General features: G+C 38.5%; 1 protein-coding gene across 2 annotated transcripts in view; it reads right to left on the bottom strand.

Moving 5' to 3' along the window:
* RLF (RLF zinc finger) overlaps positions 1 to 9,446 on the bottom strand; it is a 61,214-nt gene extending 51,768 nt beyond the window's left edge. The window contains exon 1 of one of the 2 annotated variants that reach the window (XM_081144374.1): positions 9,188 to 9,446. Coding sequence is in view for 1 of the 2 variants with exons in the window: in XM_081144373.1 (XP_081000499.1) it covers positions 9,188 to 9,427 (240 nt within the window). In the remaining variant the exon portion in view is untranslated. The remainder of the gene's footprint in view (positions 1 to 9,187) is intronic. The other variant, XM_081144373.1, reaches the window with a different exon arrangement.
* Positions 9,447 to 13,913: the final 4,467 nt, after the last annotated feature.

Here is a 13,913-nt window from a genome sequence, read left to right as displayed (position 1 = left end):
AGACTGTTAACTCTTCTGGGGAGTGACTGGAGGAATTGAGGGCAGAAGGGGGCTTTTACTTTTCCCTTAAACCTTTCTGTAGTAGTATATAGTTTGCCTTTTATAGTCAAAAAATTTTTTTTAATTAAAAGTGTTGAAGGTTTTGCTACCTACAGAATTTTAAATCAATGCAGCTGTCAGTGGAATACTATGCAGTTATTTTTTAAAATGTAGTAAATAGGTATTCCACACGGAAAGAAAGGTATAATACAATGAGTGAAATAAGCAGGTTTACTATATAAGCTTTGACACTACTTTTCTAAAACTGTACATATATGTACATAATATAGAAAAATTCTTTAAGTATATGTCACAACTATTAACCTCTAAAAATGTAGTAATAAAGTATAAGTGTGTGTGTGACAGTTTTCATCTTTTATTCTGTCTTATTTTACATTGTCCTAATTTTTTACAATTAGAATGTATTCCCAAATTTCTTGGGCAATTAAAATTTTACATACACACACAATACATATATATATATATATGTATATATATATACATACACACACATATATATACATATATATGTGTGTGTGTGTATATGTTTTTTCCAAAAATCAGATAACTACACCAAGCTATTAACAATGAGATTACAGGGTCATTTCACTTTCTGCTTTATGCATTTAAACATCTTGTCTTAAGCTTTCAGAATGAGCATGTATTAACTGGAATCACAAAAAACAAAAAAATACATAGTTTTATTATTTTAAGATACCATATATATTTTAAAATATACATATAAAAAAGAAATTAAAGAAAACATCACAAAAATATGACTATTTTATACAACCATATATCATAAAAATTCAATGTCCAAGCTAGACCATTCGTTCTATCATGTCTAGTAATAATTCTTGTAAGTGCCCATATTAATAAATCATTACTGTGCTGGCTAATGTGACACACTAAGGTTATTTCCTTGGGAGTAAAAATACTATGAACTCAAATATCAGCAACAGTTAAGTTACTAGATACCCCCCCAAAAAGGTACTCAAAAAAACACATTAAAGAAATTAGACATAACCCAAAAGTAAGGACAGAGAGACAAAATATCAGTAGTTCCCAAGCTAGCTATGCTGCAGAAATAATGGTAAACCTGAATAAACGTGAATCAAGACATGTCTGAAATATAACTCATTCTCAACTTCCAAAAATTATAATATAAATATTTTCATACAGGACAATAACAAAACCTGCAAAAATGTTGGAGGAAATTTTTTCCATAAAAAGCTCGCAGTCATATTTTAGACTGAAGTAGGGAATCAAAACTCAGTGGTACGTAGAAACATAAAGCAATCAACTCTTCACCTAGTGTTTTGCTTTACTATAATAAAAGAAAAGTATGTGACTTTTAGGCTAGAATAGTGTTTATAACATGGCAAATGTTAAATGTTTTGAACCTGCTAAATTGCCAAATGTTGTACTACACTTAATGTCTCTCTAGGAGAGTCACAATGCACCTTAACATATAAAAGACACATTAAAAAACATTTATCCCAACATTATCCCAATTTCTATTAACACAATCCTTATTTCAAGAACTACATAGGTGTGTGTATGAACAAAACACAGTTTAGGAAATGCTGATATAGGAAAAACAGCAAGAACTCTGAAGACCACCCCACAGCTTACTAGCTGTTGTCCCTGGGCAAGTTACGTAATTTCCGTGGGCCTCAGTTTTCTACCTGTAAAATGAAAATACCACCACCTGCCTGAGGGCTTAGCACATAAAAGATGCTCAGTAGCTTAAACAGTTCCTCTAATTTTTCATATAATGGTATGTATATTTTATGTCAGCAATGAAAGTTTTAGGAATCTATTTTTTTCTATACTATCTTGTTCAGGTTTTCCAGTATGGTGTCAGTTATATACAAAATAAATGCTTCAATCTTGCTAAGCAAACCTAGTAGAAAAAGTTGTTACTTTAAATGTCTGTGGAATATAAGTAACCATGGGAAGTTCTTAGAAAATGTAAAAAAGAGGTTCTACTCAGGTAATCAAGATACAAAGAACAGTAAGACTTTATCCCTGCTGGGAAGTAGCATAAACTGGTTGACCAAAAAAAAAATGTCCCTGTATCTTGATAAAGACAGATAAGACTTGCTTATTACCCTCAAGAAGTCTAGTCAGGAATTTAAGGGAGGAGATAAAAGATCAATAAATATTGATTGAGTACCATTAAGTGCTAGGGACTATCTAGGCACTGGGTAAACAAAACAGTCAACAGCCGCACATGTTTACATTCCAGGAGGGAAGACAAATAGACACACCAGGTAGTAGTCAGTGACCTGAAGTATAAAACAGTGTTAAGGAGTTGGAAAAAGATGAGGAAGTGCTGTTTTAGATAAGATAGTCAAGGAAGGCCTCTGAGAGAGGTAACAGAATGAAAAGAAAGCACATTTTAGTTTACCAATGCCTTTCTATTTAGATTTTTTTGTTAACATTGTTCAGAAAAGCCTGATCAACAGGTAAACACAGAAATCACTAGGGGACCACAGTCTACAACAAGAGACTGTATGGTACCATAGTAAATAACAGCACCCAAAGTTCCCACTGTTTCTCGGGTCACATTTAAAATATGCTTAGGTCATATGCACTACAAAAGCTAGTTTTTGCTATTATAACTACCTGTCATCTAGTTTCTATTTAGACATCTCCCAAAGGAAGGCAGCACAAGAAGAAAAGCTAATGAACTAAAAGTCTTCTAAAATAAATGAAAGAGATAAACCGAAGGTCTTCATGCCATCAACCTGAAGGAATTAGGAAGACTAATCCTCTCCATCTCAACATTTCCAAGCTCTTGCCCTATTAGGCTGCTAATTCTTCCTCAATACTATAATGCCTCCCATTGTCTCCCTCCATCAACACTACTCTTCTTTCCACACATGTAAATATGTACATTATTATAGGAATGTAGGCTAAGTTGATGAGCTATGTTTCCAAGAAATGACCAAAATCTACTATCCTGTTCCTTATATACAGTAATTTTTTTATAGTAAAATTGCGTTTTAACATACTAGATTTTACATTAGGTGTCCCTTTTGAAGTATTCATCTCTTGAGTATTATCACAAAGCCCCTACAATATAATTCAACAAATTAGTTTTGTATGCCCAGCACTGTATCAGTTGCTAGGTACCAAGTATACAAAAAAGACTAAACAAAAACCACACTTTTGTTGGCTTACTAGTTAATACAAGAGACAAACATAGAAACAAATATTACAGCACCAAATTTATGTATGAGATGGTACTAGAGTATACTAAGTGAAAGAACCACTTCAGTAAGCAGAAATCAAAACACAGTTTTGAAAGACTGTTAATATTTCAGCCAGGTCTTAAAGGATAAACAGGCAGATGGGGAAGGGATTTAATCAGGCAGCAGGAGAGATAAGGTGAAAGTGGACCAAAAAAGAAGGAAAGGTGGGAGCTAGAGAAGGAAAGAGGAGTCCAGATTCTACATGCCTTAGCATACCAGGTTGATGAGTCTGAATTTTATCTTGCCTTTGAGGCAAGAAATCATTGAAGAGTTTTATGGAATAAAGTGAATAACAAGATTATAATTAAAATTTAGAAAGACAACCAAAATGGTTTGTAGAAAAGGCCAGTCAGAAGGCAAGGGAGCCCTGGCTTCCAACATGTGGCTCAGTTGGAGAGTCCTCCCATATGCCATAAAGGTTGCAGGTTGGATTCCCGGTCAGGGCACATACCTAGGTTGCAGGTTCAATCCCTGGTGGAGGCACATACGGGAGGCAACTAATTGATGTTTCTCTCTCTAAAAATAAAAACATATCCTCAGGTGATGATTTAAAAAAAAAGGCAAGAGAGATTACTGAAGAGGATATTATGAAGCCTGAACTAAAAAGTGACAAGAAAAAACAAGTTAAAACCATAGGTATACATTTACACAATGAAATACTATACAGCTATAAAAACAAAGGATCTCTAACCCTTTGAGACAGCATGAATGAACCTGGAGATTATTGCTCTAAACAAAATAAGCCAGTCAGAGTAAGACAAATATCACATAATCTCACTTATATGTGGAATCTAATGAACAAAATAAACTGATGAACAAAACTGGTCCAGAGACATGGAAGCATGGAACAGACTGACAGATCTCAGAGGGAAGGGGAGGGCAGGGAAGACATTAACTAAAGAACTTACATGCATATATGCATAGCCCATGGATACAGACAATAGCCTGGGGTGGGGCAGGAGCCCAGTGGAGAGGGGAAAAGGGAAGAAAATGGGGGACATCTGTAATACTCTCAACAATAAAAATAAAATTTTAAAAACCCATAAGTATGTACAAAGTATCAAAAGAACACAAACAACTAGGAGGAAATGTATTTAGTGAAATCAGAAAATTTCAGAGGAAATGACATTTGAACTGGGCCTTAAAGAAAGAACATTTGCCATGCAGAAAATGAGAAAAAAAGAAAGAATAGCACAATAAGAGGGAAAGATATAAGAATGCTTAATAACCCAAGGATCTTGTTAAAGTAATTCTATCCTTTTGGAGATCAGTCAATCAGTTGTGTAAATACTTACTGAAAGCCTAATATGTGTCTTGGATCTTGAAGAATCAAATGAAAATGAAGATCATCTTTCCCATAATAATGCACTTGGAAATTCACAGGCAAAATTTTAATCACAGCAGTAACAGAGATCACACTTTGGTCCATGGACTCCAAACACCCTTGAGTAAGCTAAGAGTAGGACTGGGGCGATGGGACTGGCTAGGTAAGAGTTAACCTGTGGGCAAGGTTGTGAAGGCTTTTTATTCAAAGGCTAAGAAATCTTAAAAACTCAGACAATTCTGAGGGCACTGTTTTTTTTTTAATAGAGATTGTCTTTAGTCCACACAACAATGTGTTTACACAGAGAACAGTAAGTACTATTATTATTCTCATTGCAAATGAGAAAACTAAGGTTTAAAAAAAAGTAACATGTCCAAGATCACAAACACTAGTTTTCTTAAATGATGAAGCCACTATGCCTATCTGACTTAGACCCTTTGTATTCAATCCCTATTCTAGGAAAACTGAAATACTTATATGCAGTACTTATTTATTTTAACCATTAAAAATTTACAAAGGCGCCCTGGCTGGGTGGCTCAGTTGGTTGGAGCGTCATCCCGTACACCAAAAGGTTTCAGGTTCAATTCCTGGTCAGGGCACATACCTAGGTTGTGGGTTCAATCCCCGTTGGGGCTGGTACAGAGACAATGGATTGAGGTTTCTCTGTTTTCCTTTTCTGTCTCTCCCTCTCTCCCTTCTAACCTTTCTGTCTCTCTAAAATCAATGAAAAACATATCCTCAAATGAGGATTAAAAAAATAATTTCTACAAAGTCACTGTTGACGTAGAACCTAAAAGTGTCTCATATAAACAAGGTTTACTCCCGAAACTACTTTGCCTGGTATTCTCAAAGTATAATCATTCATCCAATAACTTTGAGCTTGTTAATGAAGACTATTTTAAAAGTCTTCAAAATTTGTGTTACAAATAGAACAACCAGTTGTAGAACTTCAGGAATATTGGTTCCCAAAACATTGCAAAAACTTGAAAGGATATCATCAATTTTTCAGCAAAACAAAGGGAAGACTGTTTTCTGGAGTTTATCTTACCCACACTGTCTGGCAGACAATATTTTCAGAAAAGGAACTGAGGAAAAGAAGAAAAAACAAAACCACATCCCACAGTCACTGAAAACATCTCATCGATGTTTCTCTCTCTCTATCCCTCTCCCTTCCTCTAAAATCAATAAAAACATATTTTTTTTAAAAAGAAAAAAAATTTTCACTACAACTTAATCTAGGTATTATTTCCTTAGTAATTATTACATCTGAAATTTTGTTTTTATCATCTTCACAAACTTCTGAAAATTGAAAACATGCCCAGAATGAGACAAGCTTCTCTATCCTTTCATATGTTAGTTTATTTCTTGATTTGGTGCAATTCCAAAAATAAAACCATTTCTTTTAAGTGCTGCAAGAGATGGAGAAAATATGGTCCCAATCTGTTACAGGAGGGATCTACTTGACACAACCTAACTCTCTAGGACATTTCTAAGCTAAACACCTGATGAAAATAAATATATTTGTGGCAATTAAGCATCTCAGACAGCATAGGTCAGGCCTTTATGATAATGTAATGATGCTACTACTTATCTTTACCCATTATGTGCTCCTCGTGGGCAGGTTCCCATCTCTAGTATTTAGTGCAATATCAGGGATACACACAATCAGTGTTTCCTAAGAGGATGAATAAATCTTATTCTGCCTTTCAAGTATAAAACCAAGACCCATTAAACTAAATATGGTTGGTAAAATTTTTCCCACTTCATCGTAAAATTAAAATATTTTTTCTGGCCCTGGCTGGTGTGGTTCAGTTGGTTGGAGTGTCAACCTATGCACCAAAAGGTAGTGGGTTTGATTCCCAGTCAGGGCACATACCAAGGTTGCTGGTTCAATCCCTGGTCAGGAAGGGTGCAGGAGGCAACCAATCAATGTTTCTCTCTCATGTAGATGTCCTTCTCTCGCTCTTCCTCTCTCTAAAATCAAATTTTTAAAAAATGTCAAAATAAATTTTTTTTCTGTATCTGGTAAGCAAGAACACACCAAGCTGACTTTACCTGGGTACTGGAAAAAATGTGACAAAAATGTTATGATAAATATTGTAAAGAGTTATATATAAACTTTCTATTTCTACTGTGTGTATAAAGCGTTACCAGGAGATAAAGGTCAAAAAGCAAAATATAATTTCACAGTCATAGTTTTGCCCCGGGTTATCAGCCAGTAAGTGGTAGAGTCACAATTAAGATCCAACTAACTCCCAATCCCACCTGCTTTCTACTGCAACATACCATCACAGAAACACCTTTTCTTATTTCATTTATTTGTCCAAAAAATGTTTTGGGAAAATTTTTAGGCCAAAAAAAATCACAGAAAAGCCCTGGTCGGGTAGCTCAGTTGGTTAGAGCATCATCCCCATACGCTAAGGTTGTAGGTTCGATCCCTGGTCAGGGCACATGAGAATCAATGAATGAATGCATAAATAAGTGGAACAACAAATCGATGTTTCTCTGTCTCTGTCTCTCCCTCGCTCCTCGTCGTCCCTTCTCTCTCTAAAATCAATGAATTTTAAAGAGCCATAGAAAAGACAAATTACAGAAGTGCTTTCCTTTTTAAATTCTTCTGTGCCCTCACATCTTTAGCTTATGACCAATACTCAAGACATAAAAAGATTCATTTAAAGTAAAGTCAGAGCTGCAAGCACTAAAGAATGCAAGCACATAAAGAATGTATGTATAATACCCTCTGACAAGCTTCAATTTGATTGGTTACATACACTCCTATTATCTTTCTAGAAAGACAAGTCAAACTTAGAAGTCTTACCCCAAACCCACAATTCTCCCACCCTCCTCTTCACTACTCCTTTTCCATTTAGCTCTTTCCCCCAAAGCATTCTGTGTTCCTAGAATGCCCCCCCCACACACACACACTCACTCTCTCTCTCTCTCTCTCTCTCTCTCTTTTTTCACATTTTTATCTTTTCAGCACAGGGCCTTCCCTGATCACCTTATCTAAAGCGGCTTCTAAGCACATACTGTACTCTATAGTTAATCTTTTCATTTATTTTTGCTAGTTAATTGTCCTTCCCATTAGGATGTCCCTTGGGGGCTCCTCCTTCGCCACTGTCTCTACAACACCTCCTTTTCCAGCATTACCAAAACTGCACTGGAAATTCTGTTATTTCTACCACCTCCTCCCAACTCTAAGTTCATCAAGAGTAAGTGCAGTCTTAGGTTTCCTCAGCACTTAAAGTGCCTGGTCCCATCCATCCTATGGAATCAGTAAAAGTTGTTCAAATAGATGTGTGTAGTAAGTACGAATGATCATTACTAGTGAAGAAGCAAAGAATTACAGCTTAACACTTTCATAGTGCAGGGAAGTGCTACAGGTTGTAGACATAAAAATCGGAATGATACAATGTATGGAAAAGATTAGCAAGGGCAAAATTACATTCAGAGATGAGTCGCTTCTGGCTCAGCAGACAAGAGGGAGAAAAGCAACCAAGGAAGTCAATTTTTTATTCTCCTCCGGACCAATAGAGCAAATTGTTCCCCAAAATTTTAAGTTTGGAGCACCACAATTTATTCAACATAGTCAACTATTCATTAAGAATCCAAGTGCAAACATAGTATGATTATTTTACATTCTCTAAGGTATTCCGGATAAGGAGCAAAGGGGTAGCTCTGAAACCTGGTGTAAAAGTAGTAGAAAGGATAATGGCATGTCTTTAAATGTAAAAGGGGGTCGAAAACATTGAGAAAAATCTCTAAGTGATCGTTGAAACTAAACTAAACATACCAATAAGTACTAATCACAGGTTAGAACCAGTATGGCACAGAAATAGTCATACAACTGCCAAAAGAGATCACACTCCACATCTTTCTTGATTTTCTTTTACTCAGAGATCCTAATAACCACTACAAGGCTCACCAGCCTCATTCATGGTAGCAAAATGCTCAAAGGAATACAGATGATTTGAAAAAACGGCTTAAATGTTTTGTTTTTTAAAGCGCAAAAAAACCCCCAACCAACCAGCCAAATGGCTCCGCAATCCCTTACCAGAAAGCCCTAGACACCTTTCAAAGAACTGTCATACCTTACAGGGACCCAGTAAATAAGTCTGACTCCAAAGATAAGTCTCCGGGCCCAACACATATCTCCGGATTATTCAGGAAAAAAACAGTTTTTCCAGTTTAGAGATCTGCACTCTACTCAAAAAAGGATCTCCTGGCAGAAACCAGCAATCAATCCCTCACAGGGCAATGGCGCTCCAACCACCCGGCCGGGGCAAGGCCAACGGCGACAGGGTACGGCCCTTCCAGGGAGCCGCAGGCGCCGTCGGAGCTCTAAGTCTGGCCCAGCGCAACCCGCCCCGGTGGTGGCTAAAGTCGGGCAGTAGCGGAGGGGGGCCAGCGGTCGAGCTTCCGAGCTGGGCCTTCCCCGCCGGGGGCGCGGCGAAAACACAGAGGTAGCGCCGTCCAGTCCAGCCCCGGCTACGGCAACAGATCCGAGGCCTCTTCCCTTGGCCTCCCCACCCCGCCGCCCTCAGCCAACCAGTCAGCCCCTCACCTGGCAGAAGCTCCGACAGTAGTTCAAAGATGAGACCTCCGACACCTCTTGCTCCCTCAGCTCTGTCTCCAGCTGCCACAGACACGGTCGCAGTCCCGAGGCTCCTGGCGCCGGTGATGTGGGGCGCTGACTCCGAGCCATAGACTCAGTCTCGGTTCGGTCTCCGGCTCCGGCCCCCGCCGGAGCCTCAGCACCAGCCCCGGCGGCGGCAGCGGCGGCGTCTCCCTTTCCGTCCGCCATCTTCCCACGGCCCAGCAGCGCGTAGGCAACCAAGCCACGTGACTTTGCCCTGGCCCCGCCCCCGGTCGACAGCGCGTGGTGACGCGCTCCCTGGCGACGCCGGCGCGCGCCGGATTCCGTCACTGGGACTAGGGAAGCTCCTCCCCTCGGCTGCCTTCCCGACGGCGGTCCCGCCGGCAGCCCCGCAAGTGCCGGAGAGGCTCCTGCCGAACTCAGTCCTTCCAGAGCCTTTAAGAGTCATGGGGTCACCGAGCCGACATACCTGTAGACGTAATCTAACGTATGCGAGGGGTGACATTTGAACTGCGATCGAAAGGACGAAAGAAAAGTAGCCCTGAGAAGAGCCTAGAGGAAAGCATCCCCAGTAGAAGGAAAAGCAGCAAAGATTGTCAGCCCGAAGTGAAGGCGAGTTCTGTGGGAGCGTGATTTATAACAGAGGGGGCTTCACAAGTCAGTAGGGGAAGGATGGACTCTTAAATAAGTGGCGCGGAGACATTTTTTACCAAAAGGGGGAAAAATAAAATTAGGTTTCTACTTAAAACCATATCCAAAAATAAATCCCAGATGAAGACCTCAAAATATTTTTCAGAAAGTATAAAATGATTTATGATATCAAAATAGCGAATAATTTCTTAGATAAGATCCAAAAAACACAAACCATAAAGAAAAATGTTGTTAGATTTGACTGCATTAAAATGTTTTAAAAGATGGCACGCAAAGACACGCCCAGGACTAGACGATATTCACCATGTACAGCCAGCGAAGGATTAAGGTCCACAAAAGTTCCCCAAATCAAAAGAAACAAAAAGGAAGCAATCCAATAGAAAAGTAGAAAAAGGATATACAAAGTTCACCAAAAAAGAAATCAGAATGGCCAATAAACCCATGAAAAGTTAGTACCTTGTTTTAGGATTTAGGAAAATGGAACTTCATTGCTGGTGGAGGTATAAATTGGTACTGTACATCGCTTAGGAGGAGAATATGTAATACAATATTTAGTAAAACTGAAAATGTACATGTCCTGTGACTCAACAATTCCTGATACTGGTCAATAGTCAGGTACTTTTCTAGGTTCTTTACATATATTAACTCATTTAATCGTACTAACAACACCCTCATTTTACAATTAAGGAAAGAGAGGCACAGAGAACTTATTTTTATTTTCACTTATTGATTTGAGAGAGAGAGAGAGGAAGGGGGGGAGAGAGAGAGAGAGACAAATATCAACTTGTTCCAGTTTTTTATGCATTCATTGGTTGACTCCTGTATGTGCCCTGACCAGGGATCAGACCTCTAACCTTGGCCTATCCAGACGATGCTCTAACCAACTGAGCTACCCAGCCAGGGCCAGAGGCACAGAGAATTTTAAGTTAACTCGCCCAAACTGACAATTAGTGAGGAAGTGATGGCGTCTAGAATTCAATCCCAGTTACTCTGCTCCAAATCTGACCTCTTAACCACTACATTGCTGATACTCATTGAAGCACTGTTTATAACAGTAAAATACTGGAAACAACCTAAATGTTCAACAGTAGAGAGATGGATAAACAAATTATGGTATATTCACACTCTGAAATAGACAGCCTATAAAGTAACAGCTGAAAATTGCATACATCAACATAGTAAACATGGAAAACATGAAGCATGATTAAAAGAACATTGCAAAGAATATACAATATACAGGGTGGGGCAAAAGGTTTACAGTTGTTCATAAGGAAAATAATACAATCATCAATAAACAATACTGCAAGAATACACTGTGTTTCAAGTACAACTACAAACCTACTCTTGCCCCACCCTGTATTATTCCATACTATAAATTTTAAAGACATACAAAACAAATGCTCAAGTAGTAAAAACTATTAAAACAAGGGCATGCATAGGAATGACACTTTTAAAATGGCAATGCCCTGGGGAAGGAGAGAAGGAGGTGTAAGAAGCATTCACTGCACCTGTATTGTTTTATTATTTTTAAATCAGAAGCAAATAATCACAACGGAATCATTAAGCACCTATTATGTTCTGGGCACTTTCCCAGATAATAGAGATTTAGAGGAGCATTTTAATGGACAAATGTAGCTACATGTTAATGTGTTAGATATGGGTAATGGGCACATGTCTGTAATATTATTCTCTGTACTTTTAAAAAATACGAACAATTAAGTGGTTTTTTTTTAAAAAAAAAAAAAAAGGAAAGGAGGTCAGTGTGTCTGGAATATGGTACAAGAGAGAGAGAAAGGTAGAGAGGAGGTTGGAGAAGAAAAGGGCCATATACCGTTAAATGGTGGAGCGATGTCTGGTTCACACTCTTGCTGCTGTGTGCAGAATAGGTGGTGGGAGGCCAGAATGTAAGCATTTACCAATTATGTATGTATTTATAATTTATCTAAACAGCTCTGGCTCATCAATAGAATACCCAGACATGTGAAAGAATGATAATTAAATTAAGTCATCTTTGACATTTTGCCAATATTTAGTCATAAAAATCACATCCCTAAAATGTGTCTTTTTAAATTTTATTGTTGTAAAGGTATATTTATCAAGGTAGAAGGATAGGACATGTTTTACCTAACAGTGTGTTGTGAGCTTGGTTATAACTTTTAAATAGACATATGGTATGTGGGCCTACATTTGTGCTCTTGCTCCCAACCCTATGAATTATAAGAGCAAAGCTGCTGACTTTCACCACTGCCCTAAAATCCAGACTCTGCCTCCTAACTTGTCCTTTGGATATCTAATAGGCATCTTACACAAAACATGTCCAAAACGGCTCCTTTCCCAGCAAATGACACTCTATTCATACAGTTGCTTAAGCCAACGACTCTGAAGTCATGCTCAATTCCATTCTTTCTCTCACACTCCATATCTAATCCAATCTCTAGATTGAAAGTATATTCTCAAATCTGACTCTCACCTCCTCCAGCTCTACCTCCTAACACCTTCCTTCTAAACATAAGTAATAACCGTTTTAGTGGACTAGCTATTTCTGTTCTTGCCCCCCTATAATCAATTCTCCACACAATAGCCACATTAATCCTTTTAAAACAATTCTGGTCTCATCACTCCCCCTGCTCAAAAAATTCCAGTGGCTTTCCATCACCCTTACCAGAGCCCACAAAGTCCTACCTGCCACCTTTCCAAATTCACTTTCCACTACTCTTCTCATTGGGCTCCAGCCATATTGGCCTTACCATTCTTAAATAAGATAAGCCCCATGACTTTTGCACCTACTCTTTCCTCTCTGGAGAACCCTTCTTTTTTTTTCTTCTTTTTTTTCATTTCATTCAAATTCAAGTGTCACCTCAGAGAGGCATTCCCTGATGACCCTATCTAAAATATCCTTCTTTATCTCCTTGCTCTCCTTTCTTTTTTCCCCCACATTAATTGGCTTTACATTGTCACTCTTTTGTGTGTCTTCTCTTGCTAGAAGGTAAGTTCTTTTTTTTTTAAATTGAGATATAATTGACATAGAACAGAAGGTAAGGTGACTTGTATTATTCAATGCTGTATCCCTAGAATCTGGTACAGTAGTTCCTGGAATATTGTGGGTACTCAACATTTGTTGTTGTGTTTTTTTAAATAAAAAAATTAAAGAAACTAAAATCATATGGTGTCTAAATGAGACTGGCTGAGATTACTTAGGGAAAGTGTAAATCAGGGGTCACCAATTCATATTCCTACGTGCCTTAGGCAGGTAACCTAAATGACTGAAGCAGGCTGGATATCACTATTTTGGAACTAGGCTGATTAAGAAATGACCCAGGCAACAGGTACTCAGCTCCTGCAAATTATTGCTATGTGAGAAAGCAGATCCCATTTTTCAAGATCTTCTCCAAGAGAAATTGGAAACCCAGGTTTTTAAATACAGTTTCCCATTATTTTTGAAACTGTCAGGCCATGTAACTCCCACTTGTCAGCTGAATTTGGTTGATGAGCCAACAGTCTGTGACCTCAAACAGGAAAAAAGGAGGAGGGTCCAGGATCAGTCCAAAAATGATGTGTCAGAGGAAGGATCCAGTCAGCAAAGAATGTTGAGAAGGAGCCATCAAAGAGGTGGAAGAAAAACCAGAAGAATGTGATGTTCCAGAAGCCAAAAGAAGACAGGAGCAGGGAGAGAGTAATCAACAGTGTAGGCTGCTAACAAGAGTTTGGGTAAGATACGGACAGAAAAGGGATCACTTGATACATCATGGGTTTGTTGAAAATCTTCTGTGGATCTCTGGTATGGAAGTCTGATTGGAGAGGGTTGAAGAATTAACTGGAGGTTAATTCTAGTTAACCTCTTTTAACTACAAACAAACAAAAACAAAACAGGAAGAGAGGAAGTTAACCCCTTTGAGAAGTTCTTTTGAAAAGAAGAGCATAAAAATGGGGCTGTGCTGCCCTAGCCGGTGTGGCTCAGTGGTAGAGTGTTGGCCCACACACCGAAGGGTCTCGGGTTCAATTCCAGATCAGGGGCATGTACCTGGGTTGCAGGTTCGTTCCC

The sequence above is a fragment of the Miniopterus schreibersii genome, assembly GCF_964146895.1.
Source record: "Miniopterus schreibersii genome assembly, chromosome: 8".
Classification (NCBI taxonomy): domain Eukaryota; kingdom Metazoa; phylum Chordata; class Mammalia; order Chiroptera; family Miniopteridae; genus Miniopterus; species Miniopterus schreibersii.
This window is presented reverse-complemented; position numbering and strand designations above follow the sequence as displayed.